Source organism: Patiria miniata, unplaced genomic scaffold (assembly GCF_015706575.1).
Source record: "Patiria miniata isolate m_02_andy unplaced genomic scaffold, ASM1570657v1 HiC_scaffold_2, whole genome shotgun sequence".
NCBI lineage: Eukaryota > Metazoa > Echinodermata > Asteroidea > Valvatida > Asterinidae > Patiria > Patiria miniata.
Genome location: NW_024037058.1, coordinates 13467207 through 13483311, shown reverse-complemented (window position 1 = coordinate 13483311; position 16105 = coordinate 13467207). Strand labels below are relative to the sequence as shown.

General features: G+C 43.8%; 2 protein-coding genes across 2 annotated transcripts; both read left to right on the top strand.

Moving 5' to 3' along the window:
* Positions 1 to 2929: 2929 nt before the first annotated feature.
* Positions 2930 to 4078, top strand: LOC119726379 (beta-1 adrenergic receptor-like). The gene has a single exon (XM_038198034.1). The coding sequence runs from the start codon at positions 2930 to 2932 to the stop codon at positions 4076 to 4078; it is 1149 nt and encodes a 382-aa protein (XP_038053962.1).
* A 5657-nt stretch (positions 4079 to 9735) lies between these two features.
* On the top strand, positions 9736 to 10884 carry LOC119726378 (beta-1 adrenergic receptor-like). Its single transcript, XM_038198033.1, has one exon. The coding sequence runs from the start codon at positions 9736 to 9738 to the stop codon at positions 10882 to 10884; it is 1149 nt and encodes a 382-aa protein (XP_038053961.1).
* Positions 10885 to 16105: the final 5221 nt, after the last annotated feature.

Below are 16105 nucleotides of genomic sequence, written 5' to 3'. Positions count from 1 at the left end.
ATAGCGCGAGCGAGGATATGCCGCCAATCGTTCACCGCATACGGACGAATAATGACAAACGCCTTGACCAAGGCTAACGCCATCGGCGCGGCTGGTATGGGTGCACAACGGTAAATAGGCCTAAATCCGTCCGCCGAGCTCATGAATGAAAGTTATACACTCAAAATATTCTATATCAGAGAGTTCTGAGCTCCGTAATATTGGGGAATTGACCTCTGGCCCGGACTTGGGGCTTCCAATTCTGAGCATTTTGGATCCTATTGGGCTCGAAAGTGTCGCTATTTTGCCGTGTTGTGGAGAGATCGTTTTTCAAGATGGCTACTTTTCCGCTTTGTGGAAAATAGAGGTCGTCTTTGGGTGAGAATATCTCGAAAAGTCAATGGTCAACTCACTAAAATATGAAAAGAAAACGAAAGATGACATGTTGATCATCATTTTTCTGTGCAGCTTGAATACCTGTGAGAGTTCTGAGTATTTTTAAAAGAATTTTGAAGTATGGGCATTTAGCACTACTGTCTATGGGAATTTGTTTGCAGGGTTGCATCCTATACAGAATAACAAAGTTGGCCGTTACGCGCATGCGCTGTGCCGCGGCAGTGGTTTTTTAGTGGGCGGAACCCACGGGGAGAGGGGAAAAAGTGTTTTAAAGGTATCAACAAGGGTTTTTCCGTAAACGGATGCTCCCAAATCCTAAGGGAGCAGTAGGCTATCAGCCGATTTCAGCATAGTTGAGAAAAGGGGGAGGGGGATTTTGAGCTTCAAAGTAGCTGAATCTCAATTTATTGTCGTTGGGGGCGCTCTACAGCTTAGCAGGGGCAAAAAAGTTACCATTTTCGGGCCTCATATCGACCTCGGATAATGTTTTTCTTTCAATTTTCTTTCTTCAAAATATTGCCTTTGGAGATATTCTGCTTCTCCTGAAAGTGGTTTTGTGTTAAAATTTAAAAGTTGCCTGCTATTATAGGGTGCACACCGGTAAATTAGCCTAAATCCGTCCGCCGAGCTCATGAATGAAAGTTATACCCTCAAAATATTCTGTTTCAGAGAGTTCTGAGCTCCGTAATATTGGGGAATTAAAGATATATGGTAATGAACCTCTGGCCCGGACTTGGGGCTTCCAATTCTGACTACATGTACATTATGATGTCCGCCGAGCACATGAATGAAAGTTATACCCTCAAATATTCTATATCAGATGGTTCTGAGCTCCGTAATATTGTGGAATTGAAGAGATATGGTAATGAACCACTGGCCCGGACTTGGGGCATCCAATTCTGAGCATTTTGGATGCTATTGGGCTCGAAAGTGGCGCTATTTTGCCATGTTGTGCAGGGATCGTTTTTCAAGATGGCTACTTTTCCGCTTTGGGGAAAAGAGGGGTCGTCTTCTTTGGGTGAGAAAATCTCGCAAAGTCAATGCTCAACCCACCAAAAATTGAAAAGAAAACAAAAGATGACGTGTTGATCATCATTTTTCTGTGCAGCTTGACTACCTGTGAGAGTTCTGAGTATTTTTAAAGAATTTTGAAGTATGGGCATTTATCACTAGTGTCTATGGGAATTTATTTGCAGGTATCGGCCGGGTTGCGACAAATCTAACAACTTGACGATTATGTTCTCGCACCATTATTCATATATGCAAGCAGCGCAATACATATGCAGCGTATTTTTGCGGAGAGATCCAATCGCGCACCGCTATGCAAATGAGGACTCATTTATTCCATTACATGGGGAGTTCTTCTCAATACGTCATGGAAATGTTTGCAGATCTGGCGACGTTTTAACAACCAATACACTCAGCTTGGTTAATTGTGTATGGAAATAAAATGTATCACTGTGTCACTCTTGATTTAGTTGAGTCGTGTATGCCCTATTATGAATATAATTGTAATGTTACACATCACAAAGTACAAACCCTCGAAGTAATGAGACAGATCTTCCGTGGCGGCCTTGTATACACGCTGGAATCCGAACCAATCAGAGTGCTCTCATGGAATTCGCTAGCGATTCAAAATACTCCAATATGCCGTGTACAAAATTGAAAACGTATTCGCCAAGTCGGTAATTTTATCAGAAATGGTCAGCATCATTTGGTCTGGGAACCAGACTACGCGCATTGCAGCGATATTTTGCGTGCGTGGAGCCAGAAACCGGTACCGTACGAAAAACAATTACCGACTTACCACCAAGTCTAGTTTCGATACGACACAGTGTTTCGGGAATTTGTTATTTACACATTTCCTAACTGAGCCGTTTTTCCCAAGTATTGGCGTCCGGGCATCGTGTGTACATATGTCTCAGCTTCTGACGTTAAGGATTACGAGCAAATTAACCGTGATAATGCATCAGGCAGGGATGCCTTCAAGTTAATTAGCGTTGACATATTAAGTAATAATTGCTGTTTTGCTCAAAATTTGAGCCCGCCTGCTGCGATCGATCGTTATATGCAAGAGCAATTTTTAATATAGAATAGTGACGTAGGTTTTTATTTTAACCTAAACGGAACAAGAAAGGTCCTTAATCAAAGAAAATACCAAAGCCATAAGAGACGCGTGTTGTAAATGAATGACAGTGATTGATCCTGGTCTTTTATAGGACTAGCATTATTTCTGGGGTTTTTTTAGTATGACTTTACGTTGACAGAACGGTGGTTGTGTTAGGTTAGACAGTTACCCGTCAACAACGGCGAACAGATAGGGTATACGCATTAAATCAGCCGCTAACAGCATTCGTTTCATTCCAGTGTGCAAGCCATGCTTTAGAAACAGCGTACTTCAGTCGAGTGCAGAATAAGCCTACTGTAGTTGGCGGTCTTGTTTGAGATGAACAGTAGGCCTACTCGATCGTTATATTCGAGTGTGAGGTTCTTTGAACGCATGTAACTGAGCGTATGTCGTTATCAGTCAGAAAGGTGCCAGTGGAAAGTGAAAATGGAAGAACCGGGAAATTTCAGCGGGTCGACAACTACAAGCGGCAACTCAGAGTTATCTACTGGAGAGAAGATAACTTGTATCGTACTGTACGCTATACTGATGGGTCTGATAGTCGTAGGAAATGGGCTGCTCCTGTTTGTAATCATCAAGGCAAAGGAACTGAAGAGAAGCAGCCGCATATTTCTGGTCTCACTGACTGTGGCCGACCTCTTCGTTGGTTTTGTTGTTATACCCTTGGGCGTCGTACCGCAGCTCATTGGCATGTCAATCGGCAGCAGTTGGACCGCGCCTGACCGGTTCTGCGAGGCGTTACAATTCCTGGAAATCTTCGCCATCAGCGCCTCAGTCTTAGCGGTACTGGCCCTGACTATTGAGAGGTATCTGGCCGTGGAGATGCCGCTGAGGTTCCGCTCCATGCTGACTTCTCGTCGGGCGTGCATCGTGGTTGCTTGCTCCTGGCTCATGAGCTTATGTACGGCGTCCGTCCTCATTATTCTATCGGTGGTATACGAGATTCGATTCGTAGTCTTTGACGGCTCATCGTCACTGTGTGTCATCAACAGACTAAGTGGGGTGGCTCTTTTCATGTTTGTGGACTTCATCATTGTGTATTTCCTCATACCACTATGCGTCACTTTCCTCGCTTCGATTCGCATTCTGTACATCGTGAAGAATCACACCGCGTACCAGAAGCACGCTCCTGGTCAATCCCACTGCCATTGCACATGCAGACAGACCGCAGTAGCGGGCGTGGCCAAAACTTTGCCCCCTTGGGTGTGTAATGGACTTTGCCGCGGACTTTGCAAGTGTTTCCTTCGCAATAAGAAAGCCTTGGTCACCGTTCTCATTCTCACACTTTCCTATGCAGCCTCCAGTGTTCCGTTTGTTGTTTGTATGTTGTACATGAAGCTTTCTTCCCATAATGTTGAACGATTCATTGTTGAACTTGCCAACTGGTCATTGTTCACCAGCTGTTTCATCAATGTCATCGTGTACACCAGACGAAACAGGGCGTTCAGGGGGTCGGTCAAGCACCTTCTATGCGTACTACTCCCTGTGAGACGCAGTACTGTTAGACGAGACCCAATTAGATCGCAATCTGACAACATGAATGTCAGTTCCTCCACTCAAGATACGCACTTGTAATGTACAACAGCCTTTCCTTGCTATGGAGCGAGAAGATAGGGCCTATTTTGGTGTTGTCAGCACGCTGACTCGATTATGTTTGAAACGTACAAACGTTTAGTTTTTAACCTCAAAAAGTAGCAGCATGTTGTTCTTCAATCATGGATGATTCCAGAACATGATCATGTAGACCATGATACTTGGCTAAGTATTGATATGAGATATGCAACTCATTCGTTTGTTGGCTTCACTTGCTGTAGCATCTGCTGTTACATAGCTCCAAAACGAGAGCTACCGTTGATCGGAACTCCCATGGCGTCTGGCGTGTGGCCAAGTAGGCTGCGTTTGGAAGGCTGCTACAGGACCTGAATATAATGGCGGCACTGATGGCACACAAAGATCATTCACAATTCCAGTAGGAGTTCACTGTGGGCACGCTCAGAGGCAGAGATTCATCGAAACCACGCTGCTGACCAGTCACTTATAGATAGTTGGAGCGTTGTTGGGACGGGTTCAGTTGCCATGCAGGCGGAGTGATTTGGGCGAGGCGTGCCCGTGACGATGTACAATCAATCAGTCGGATATACTATCAAGGCAAATGTCGCTGTCAAAGGCAACACCACAGTCACATTTGCAAACTGACAACAGCAGAATAAGGTTCTATTTTGGAAGTATTGATTCCCGCAAGGCACCTATGCCACTCTGATTGGTGGTGCGGCAGGGTTCCGAAATAGCATAGACACCCTAAGCGAAGGTAACACTGACCGTCAGTATCCAGAAGGACTAGACGATGTTATAGGGCCTACGCCCAATTCGCGGTTAACAGAGACGGGCACCGAAAGGGCTGAGCCATGATAATGTAGCAGCGACAGATCAGAGTCAGCAGTAGCATGAAGGACACATCGTTTGTAAGAAAATCGCTCATGAAATAGGCCTGACAGAGCCCCTTTGCAATGTGGTCAGACCAAATGTCCCACGGCTACCGTGGCCAGGAGGGACCCGCTTGCTAAACACCCCCCCCCCCCCCCCCCCGCACAGGACTGCATTGATCAGGGACACTGTGAAAAATGCATGTCACCTTACGGGAACTACGGATGACCAGAAGATGTTCCCCTTCAAGATGTAGAAGACAACGATGGACAGCGAGGAGATGAGCAGAACGTCAAACCATGAATAGGGAGACTTTTAGACCAGCCCGTCCACGCAGCTTTTGAAAGAGAGGTTACCCAGATTAAGAGGAAAGTACTCTATGAACATTTGGACAATTTGGATTTTCTCAAATCTAACTTGCATTTTTAAAAATACTTCTTTACTTCAAGTTTTAAATCTGTAAAAGTACTTAAACATCTCCAATGCCTGGGCTTTTGCAGTGAGCGTTTATCACTGTAAAAATGGTGCTTAGGATTTAAACACATTTCTAAACACTTATTCTGTACCCACTTTTTCCACACGTTTAGCATCATGACATGTTTAGATGTCCTTTTTCTGTGACATGCATTATCCGTTTGACATGTTCAATGAATAATATGTTTAGCATTTAAACACCTTCCTAAGCGCATTTAGATATACAATCCTAAGCACATGTCCAAAACGTAAACACGTTTAGTTTCACAACATTAAAAAGTGATATACGTTTAGAATTGAAACACATTCCTAGATCAGAGTGGTAATAGTGCGTTGGTGATGATAACAGTAGCTGTTTATTTACATGTGTTAATAAACAGAATAAGATTTCAGAATAGTCAATACGTTGTTTCTAATTGTTATTAATTGGTCCATTATTACATATGTGACCCTGGTTGTTCATGAGGTCAATAAGGACACCAGGATTCTGCCTGACTGGCATTTTACTGATATATTCTCTGTCTTTTATGGCGAAGAGAGACTAATTTAAACATAATTGGTGCGAATTCATGGGCCATGAATAGAATACAATTTAAATATTTTCAAGTTAAAAACGTGCATACACAACGCCAAGATATTTTGTATAACTACGCAACGATGGACCAATAAAAAAACGACTTCTAAGGTCAACTTATTAGCATAATGAGCACCACCCACAAAACCTCTTGCATACGATTGGACCAAGGCATTCGTCTGGATCCAAATGATTTGCATAAAACAGTGGCATGAGGTCGCTGTTCCCGCTGTATTTTAATGAACTGCATAGCGAGAGCGAGGATATGCCGCCGATCGTTTACCGCATACGGACGAATATATGACGAACGCCTTGACCAAGGCTAACTCCATCGGCGCGGCTGGTATGGGTGCACAACAGTAAATAGGCCTATATCCGTCCGCGAGCTCATGAATGAAAGTTATACCCTAAAAATATTCTATATCAGAGAGTTCTGAACTCCGTAAAATTGGGGAATTGAAAAGATATGGTAATGAACCTCTGGCCCGGACTTGGGGCTTCCAATTCTGAGCATTTTGGATGCTATTGGGCTCGAAAGTGGCGCTATTTTGCCATGTTGTGGAGAGATCGTTTTTCAAGATGGCTATTTTCCGCGTTGGGGAAAATAGGGGTCGTCTTCTTTGGGTGAGAATATCTCGAAAAGTCAATGGTCAACCCACCAAAAAATGAAAAGAAAACGAAAGATGACATGTTGATCATCATTTCTCTGTGCAGCTTGAATACCTGTGAGAGTTCTGAGTATTTTTAAAAGAATTTTGAAGTATGGGCATTTAGCACTAGTATCTATGGGAATTTATTTGCAGGGTTGCATCCTTTATAGAATAACAAAGTTGGCCGTTACGCGCATGCGCTGTGCCGCGGCAGTGGTTTTTCAGTGGGCGGAACCCACGGGAGAGGGGCAAAAAGGTGTTTTAAAGGTACCAACAAGGGTTTTTCCGTAAACGGATGCTCCCAAATCCTAAGGGAGCAGTAGGCTATCAGCCGATTTCAGCATAGTTGAGAAAAGGGGAGGGGTATTTTGAGCTTCAAAGTAGCTGAAACCCAATTTATTGTCGTTGGGGGCGCTCTACAGCTTAGCAGGGGCAAAAAAGTTACTATTTTCGGGCCTAATATCGACCTCGGATAATGTTTTTCTATCAATTTTTTTTCTTCAAAATATTGACTTTGGAGATATTCTTCTTCTGAATGTGGTTTTGTGTTAAAATTTAAATGGTGCCTGCTATTATAGGGTGCACACCGGTAAATAGGCATAAATCCGTCCGCCGAGCTCATGAATGAAAGTTATACCCTCAAAATATTCTATATCAGAGAGTTCTGAGCTCCGTAATATTGGGGAATTGAAGAGATATGGTAATGAACCTCTGACCCGGACTTGGGGCTTCCAATTCTGACTACATGTACATGATGATGTCCGCCGAGCTCATGAATGAAAGTTATACCCTCAAAATATTCTATATCAGAGAGTTCTGAGCTCCGTAATATTGGGGAATTGAAGAGATATGGTAATGAACCTCTGGCCCGGACTTGGGGCTTCCAATTCTGACTACATGTACATGATGATGTCCGCCGAGCTCATGAATGAAAGTTATACCCTCAAAATATTCTATATCAGAGAGTTCTGAACTCCGTAAAATTGGGGAATTGAAGAGATATGGTAATGAACCTCTGGCCCGGACTTGGGGCTTCCAATTCTGAGCATTTTGGATGCTATTGGGCTCGAAAGTGGCGCTATTTTGCCATGTTGTGGAGGGATCGTTTTTCAAGATGGCTGGTTTTCCGCTTTGGGGAAAATAGGGGTCGTCTTCTTTGGGTGAGAACATATCGCAAAGTCAATGCTCAACCCACCAAAAAATGAAAAGAAAACGAAAGATGACATGTTGATCATCATTTTTCTGTGCAGCTTGACTACCTGTGAGAGTTCTGAGTATTTTTAAAAGAATTTTTAAGTATGGGCATTTAGCATTAGTGTCTATGGGAATTTATTTGCAGGGATCGGCCGGGTTGCGACAAATCTAACGACTTGACGATTATGTTCTCGCACCGTTATTCATATATGCAAGCAGCGCAATACATATGCAGTGTATTTTTGCGGAGAGATCCAATCGCGCACCGCTATGCAAATGAGGACTCATTTTTCCATTACATGGGGAGTTCTTCTCAATACGTCATGGAAATGTTTGCAGATCTGGCGACGTTTTAACAACCAATACACTCAGCTTGGTTAATTGTGTATGGAAATAAAATGTATCACTGTGATACTCTTGATTTAGTTGAGTCGTGTATGCCCTATAATGAATATAATTGTAATGTTACACATCACAAAGTACAAACCCTCGAAGTAATGAGACAGATCTTCCGTGGCGGCCTTGTATACACTCTGGAATCCGAACCAATCAGAGTGCTCTCATGGAATTCGCTAGCGATTCAAAATACTCCAATATGCTGTGTACAAAATTGAAAACGTATTCGCCAAGTCGGTAATTTTATCAGAAATGGTCAGCATCATTTGGTCTGGGAACCAGACTACGCGCATTGCAGCGATATTTTGCGTGCGTGGAGCCAGAAACCGGTACCGTACGAATAACAATTAGCGACTTACCACCAAGTCTAGTTTCGATACGACACAGTGTTTCAGGAATTTGTTATTTACACATTTCCTAACTGAGCCGTTTTCCCCAAGTATTGGCGTCCGGGCATCGTGTGTACATATGTCTCAGCTTCCGACGTTAAGGATTACGAGCAAATTAACCGTGATAATGCATCAGGCAGGGATGCCTTCAAGTTAATTAGCGTTGACATATTAAGTAATAATTGCTGTTTTGCTCAAAATTTGAGCCCGCCTGCTGCGATCGATCGTAATATGCAAGAGCAATTTTTAATAGAATAGTGACGTAGGTTTTTATTTTAACCTAAACGGAACAAGAAAGGTCCTTAATCAAAGAAAATACCAAAGCCATAAGAGACGCGTGTTGTAAATGAATGACAGTGATTGATCCTGGTCTTGTATAGGACTGGCATTATTTCTGGGTTTTTTTAATATGACTTTACGATGACAGAACGGTGGTTGTGTTAGGTTAGACAGTTACCCGTCAACAACGGCGAACAGATAGGGTATACGCATTAAATCAGCCGCTAACAGTATTCGTTTCATTCAAGTGTGCAAGCCATGCTTTAGAAACAGCGTACTTCAGTCGAGTGCAGAATAAGCCTACTGTAGTTGGCGGTCTTGTTTGAGATGAACAGAAGCCTACTCTATCGTTATATTCGAGTGTGAGGTTCTTTGAACGCATGTAAGGCGAGCCATCAGATAACAGACCGTTCGGGTACCGGGTCCGGTATGCTAATTTCTTTCACCCCAATCGGTACGAAGCCAGAAGCCACCCGGTCACTGAAGCGTGACGCCCCAATCCGTCCAAACTGGTGAATCAGGGTTTCACAATAGGCAACATAAATTGAAGTCTGGCCATTGTTGGAGGATTATTCAGCCCAGCGGCAACTTCTATGAAGCTCAAAACAGTCATTGTTGCCTACTGGAGGATTAGCGCGTCGCAAATTGATTCCTTTGTGATGAGACAGAGCCATGGTGCAGAAGCCTGGTGGAGTTAATCCAGGCCGATCAGTTCCATGCAAGATCCCAATCCCTTCAACATACTGGGCGGGCTCAACCCCGAACGGTCCGGGGAGGGATTCTAATTTGAGGGCTCGCATAACTGAGCGTATGTCGTTATCAGTCAGAAAGGTGACAGTGGAAAGTGAAAAAATGGAAGAACCGGGAAATTTCAGCGGGTCGACAACTACAAGCGGCAACTCAGAGTTATCTACTGGAGAGAAGATCACTTGTATCGTACTGTACGCTATACTGATGGGTCTGATAGTCGTAGGAAATGGGCTACTTTTGTTTGTAATCATCAAGGCAAAGGAACTGAAGAGAAGCAGCCGCATCTTTCTGGTCTCACTGACTGTGGCCGACCTCTTCGTTGGTCTTGTTGTTATACCCTTGGGCGTCGTACCGCAGTTCATTGGCATGTCAATCGGCAGCAGTTGGACCGCGCCTGACCGGTTCTGCGAGGCGTTACAATTCCTGGAAATCTTCGCCATCAGCGCCTCAGTCTTAGCGGTACTGGCCCTGACTATTGAGAGGTATCTGGCCGTGGAGATGCCGCTGAGGTTCCGCTCCATGCTGACTTCTCGTCGGGCGTGCATCGTGGTTGCTTGCTCCTGGCTCATGAGCTTATGTACGGCGTCCGTCCTCATTATTCTATCGGTGGTAAGCGAGGGTCGATTCGTAGTCTTTGACGGCTCATCGTCACTGTGTGTCATCAACAGACTAAGTGGGGTGGCTCTTTTCATGTTTGTGGACTTCATCATTGTGTATTTCCTCATACCACTATGCGTCACTTTCCTCGCTTCGATTCGCATTCTGTACATCGTGAAGAATCACACCGCGTACCAGAAGCACGCTCCTGGTCCATCCCACTGCCATTGCACATGCAGACAGACCGCAGTAGCGGGCGTGGCCAAAACTTTGTCCCCTTGGTTGTGTAATGGACTTTGCCGCGGACTTTGCAAGTGTTTCCTTCGCAATAAGAAAGCCTTGGTCACCGTTCTCATTCTCACACTTTCCTATGCAGCCTCCAGTGTTCCGTTTGTTGTTTGTATGTTGTACATGAAGCTTTCCTCCCATAATGTTGAACGATTCATTGTTGAACTTGCCAACTGGTCATTGTTCACCAGCTGTTTCATCAATGTCATCGTGTACACCAGACGAAACAGGGCGTTCAGGGGGTCGGTCAAGCACCTTCTATGCGTACTACTCCCTGTGAGACGCAGTACTGTTAAACGAGACCCAATTAGATCGCAATCTGACAACATGAATGTCAGTTCCTCCACTCAAGATACGCACTTGTAATGTACAACAGCCTTTCCTTGCTATGGAGCGAGAAGATAGGGCCTATTTAGGTGTTGTCAGCGCGCTGACTCGATTATGTTTGAAACGTACAAACGTTTAGTTTTTAACCTCAACAAGTAGCAGCATGTTGTTCTTCAATCATGGATCATTCCAGAACATGATCATGTAGACCATGACACTTGGTTAAGTATTGATATGAGCTATGCAACTCATTCGTGTGTTGGCTTCACTAGCTGTAGCATTCTGCTGTTACATAGCTCCAAAACGAGAGCTACCGTTGATCGGATCTCCCATGGCGTCTGGCGTGTGGCCAAGTAGGCTACGTTTGGAAGGCTGCTACAGGACCTGAATATAATGGCGGCACTGATGGCACACAAAGATCATTCACAATTCCAGTAGGAGCTCACTGTGGGCACGCTCAGAGGCAGAGATTCATCGAAACCACGCTGCTGACCAGTCACTTATAGATCATTGGAGCGTTGTTGGGACGGGTTCAGTTGCCATGCAGGCGGAGTGATTTGGGCGAGGCGTGCCCGTGACGATGTTCAATCAATCAGTCGGATATACTATCAAGGCAAATGTCGCTGTCAAAGGCAACACCACAGTCACATTTGCAAACTGACAACAGCAGAATAAGGTTCTATTTTGGAAGTATTGATTCCCTCAAGGCACCTATGCCACTCTGATTGGTGGTGCGGCAGAGTTCCGAAATAGCATAGACACCCTAAGCGAAGGTAACACTGACCGTCAGAATCCAGAAGGACTAGACAATGTTATAGGGCCTACGCCCAATGCGCGGTTAACAGAGACGGGCACCGAAAGAGCTGCGCCATGATAATGTAGCAGCGACAGATCAGAGTCAGCAGTAGCATGAAGGACACATCGTTTGAAAGAAAATCGCCCATGAAATAGGCCTGACAGAGCCCCTCTGCAATGTGGTCGGACCAAATGTCCCACGGCTACCGTGGCCAGGAGGGACCCGCTTGCTAAACACCCCCCCCCCCCCCCCCCGCACAGGACTGCATTGATCAGGGACACTGTGAAAAATGCATGTCACCTTACGGGAACTACGGATGACCAGAAGATGTTCCCGTTCAGGATGAAGAAGACAACGATGGACAGCGAGGAGATGAGCAGAACGTCAAACCATGAATAGGGAGACTTTTAGACCAGCCCGTCCACGCAGCTTTTGAAAGAGAGGTTACCCAGATTAAGAGGAAAGTACTCTATGAACATTTGGACAATTTGGATTTTTTCAAATCTAACTTGCATTTTTGAAAATACTTCTTTACTTCAATTTTTAAATCTGTAAAAGTACTTAAACATCTCCAATGCCTGGGCTTTTGCAGTGAGCGTTTACACTGTAAAAATGGTGCTTAGGATTTAAACACTTATTCTGTACCCACTTTTTCCACACGTTTAGCATCATGACATGTTTAGATGTCCTTTTTCTGTGACACGCATTATCCGTTTGACATGTTCAATGAATAATATGTTTAGCATTTAAACACCTTCCTAAGCGCATTTAGATATACAATCCTAAGCACATGTCCAAAACGTAAACACGTTTAGTTTCACAACATTAAAAAGTGGTAAACGTTTAGAATTGAAACACATTCCTAGATCAGAGTGGTAATAGTGCGTTGGTGATGATAACAGTAGCTGTTTATTTACATGTGTCAAAGGTAGAGTCCATCATTTGTAATTTGTGCATTTTGTTCGTTTGAAGCAACAAAAGAGTTCAAAATCTAATGAAGGATACTGAGCAACTAACCTGATGAAGTTTCAGCTAAGCTTCAGCTGTACATTCTGAGAAAAACAGCATTCTAAGATCTCAATTTCAAATCAAAAGTTGCTGAATCATGTTTTTGAATTGTTTTGAATTGCAACTATACGCGACGTCGCGCACTGATCCGACGAATTATAACAACCGCGCGCGCGTGTGCGTCGTTCGAATACTTGTGCGCGCTGCGCTGAATAACAAAACGAACTACTAATTTAAATTTTCCTACGGTGCTTCTTAAGAATCACCGTTGGAAATGCCTTCTTTCGTTGATTACTTCAAAATGACAGCTTCCCAGAAAGAATAATTTCACAGGGAGTTTAGTCTCCTTACTATCTTTCAACCAAGTTAGTTTTTCAACAATAATTACGCCAGTTACTTTTCGGATGGCTGCAAATGATGGACTCTACCTTTAAACAGAATAAGATTTCAGAATAGTCAATACTTTGTTTCAAATTGTTATTAATTGGTCCATTATTACATGTGTGACCCTGGTTGTTCATGGGGTCAATAAGGACACCAGGATTCTGCCTGACTGGCATTTTACTGATTTATTCTCTGTATTTTATGGTGAAGAGAGACTAAACATAAGTGTTGCGAATTCATGGGCCATGAATAGAATACAATTTAAATATTTTCAAGTTAAAAACGTGCAAAGAATGAATAAAATACACAAACGACAAGATATTTTGTATAACTATATGCAATTTTCTGAGCAACGACGGACCAATAAAAAAAAACAACTTCTAAGGTCAGCTTATTAGCATAATGAGCACCACCCACAAAATCTCTCGCATACGATTGGACCCAGGCGTTCGTCTGGATCCAAATGATTTGCATGAAACAGTGGCATGAGGTCGTTGTTCCCGCTGTATTTTCAATGAACTGCATAGCGCGAGCGAGGATATGCCGCCGATCGTTCACCGCATACGGACGAATAATGACGAACGCCTTGACCAAGGCTAACTCCATCGGCACGGCTGGTATGGGTGCATAACGGTAAATAGGCCTCAATCCGTCCGCCGAGCTTATGAATAAAAGTTATACCCTCAGAAAATTCTATATCAGAGAGTTTTGAGCTCCGTAAAATTGGGGAATTGAAGAGATATGGTAATGAACCTCTGACCCGGACTTGGGGCTTCCAATTCTGAGCATTTTGGATGCCATTGGGCTCGAAAGTGGCGCGATTTTGCCATGTTGTTGAGGGATCGTTTTTCAAGAAGGCTACTTTTCCGCTTTGAGGAAAATAGGGGTCGTCTTCTTTGGGTGAGAAAATCTCGCAAAGTCAATGCTCAACCCACCAAAAAATGAAAAGAAAACGAAAGATGACATGTTGATCATCATTTTTCTGTGCAGCTTGACTACCTGTGAGAGTTCTGAGTATTTTCTGAGTATTTTCTGAGTATGGGCATTTATCACTAGTGTCTATGGGAATTTATTTGCAGGGTTGAATCTGTATAGGACTAGTACGTAATCGGCCGGGTTGCGACAAATCTAACGACTTGACGATTATGTTTTTGCACCGTTATTCATATATGCAAGCAGCGCAATACATATGCAGTGTATTTTTGTGGAGAGATCCAATCGCGCACCGCTATGCAAATGAGGACTCATTTATTCCATTACATGGGGAGTTCTTCTCAATACGTCATGGAAATGTTTGCAGATCTGGCGACGTTTTAACAACCAATACACTCAGCTTGGTTAATTGTGTATGGAAATAAAATGTATCACTGTGATACTCTTGATTTAGTTGAGTCGTGTATGCCCTATAATGAATATAATTGTAATGTTACACATCACAAAGTACAAACCCTCGAAGTAATAAGAATGATCTTCCGTGGCGGCCTAGAATACACTCTGGAATCCGAACCAATCAGAGTGCTCTCGTGGAATTCGCTAGCGATTCAAAATACTCCAATATGATGTGTACAAAATTAAAAACATATTCGCCAAGTCGGTAATTTTATCAGAATAAGTCAGCATCATGTGGTCAGGGAACCAGACTACGCGCATTGCAGCGATATTTTGCGTGCGTGGAGCCAGTAACCGGTACCGTACGCAAAACAATTAGCGACTTATCACCAAGTCTAGTTTCGATACGACACAGTGTTTCAGGAATTTGTTATTTACACATTTCCTAACTGAGCCGTTTTCCCCAAGTATTGGCGTCCGGGCATCGTGTGTACATTATGTCTCAGCTTCCGACGTTAAGGATTACCAGCAAATTAACCGTGATAATGCATCAGGCAGGGATGCCTTCAAGTTAATTAGCGTTGACATATTAAGTAATATTTACTGTTTTGATACGCTCACTTGAGCCTGCCTGCTGCGATCGATCGTTATATGCAAGAGCAATTTTAATAGAATAGTGACGTAGGTTTTCATTTTAACCTAAACGGAACAAGAAAGGTCCTTAATCAAAGAAAATACCAAAGCCATTAGAGACGCGTGTTTTAAATGAATGACAATGATTGATCCTGGTCTTTTATAGGACTGGCATTATTTCTGGGTTTTTTTCATATGACTTAACGTTGACAGAACGGTGGTTGTGTTAGGTTAGACAGTTACCCGTCAACAACGGCGAACAGATAGGGTATACGCATTAAATCAGCCGCTAACAGCATTCGTTTCATTCAATTGTGGAAGCCATGTTTAGAAACAGCGTACTTCAGTGAGTGCAGAATAAGCCTACTGGTTGTGGGCGGTCTTGTTTGAGATGAACAGTACGCCTACTCGATCGTTATATTCGAGTGTGAGGTTCTTTGAACGCATGTAACTGAGTGTATGTTGTTGTCAGTCAGAAAGGTGCCAGTGGAAAGTGAAAATGGAAGAACCGGGAAATTTCAGCGGCTCGACAACTACAAGCAGCAACTCAGAGTTATCTACGGGAGAGAAGATCACTTGTATCGTACTGTATGCTATGCTGATGGTTCTGATAGTCGTAGGAAATGGGCTTCTTTTGTTTGTAATCATCAAGGCAAAGGAACTGAAGAGAAGCAGCCGCATCTTTCTGGTCTCACTGACTGTGGCCGACCTCTTCGTTGGTCTTGTTGTTATACCCTTGCGCGTCGTACCGCAGTTCATTGGCATGTCAATCGGCAGCACCTGGACCGCGCCTGACCGGTTCTGCGAGGCGTTACACTTCCTGGAAATCTTCGCCATCAGTGCCTCAGTCTTAGCGGTACTGGCCCTGACTATTGAGAGGTATCTGGCCGTGGAGATGCCGCTGAGGTTCCGCTCCATGCTGACTTCTCGTCGGGCGTGCATCGTGGTTGCTTGCTCCTGGCTCATGAGCTTATGCACAGCGTGTTCCCCCGTTATCCTATCGGTGGTAAGCGAGGGTCGATTTGTAGTCTTTGACGGGTCCTCGTCACTGTGTGTCATCAACAGACTAAGTGGGGTGGCTCTTTTCATGTTTGTGGACTTCATCTGTGT

Coding starts and splice junctions, on each gene's coding strand:
- LOC119726379 (XM_038198034.1), top strand. CDS start 2,930: ATGGAAGAACCGGGAAATTTCAGCGGGTCGACAACTACAAGCGGCAAC.
- LOC119726378 (XM_038198033.1), top strand. CDS start 9,736: ATGGAAGAACCGGGAAATTTCAGCGGGTCGACAACTACAAGCGGCAAC.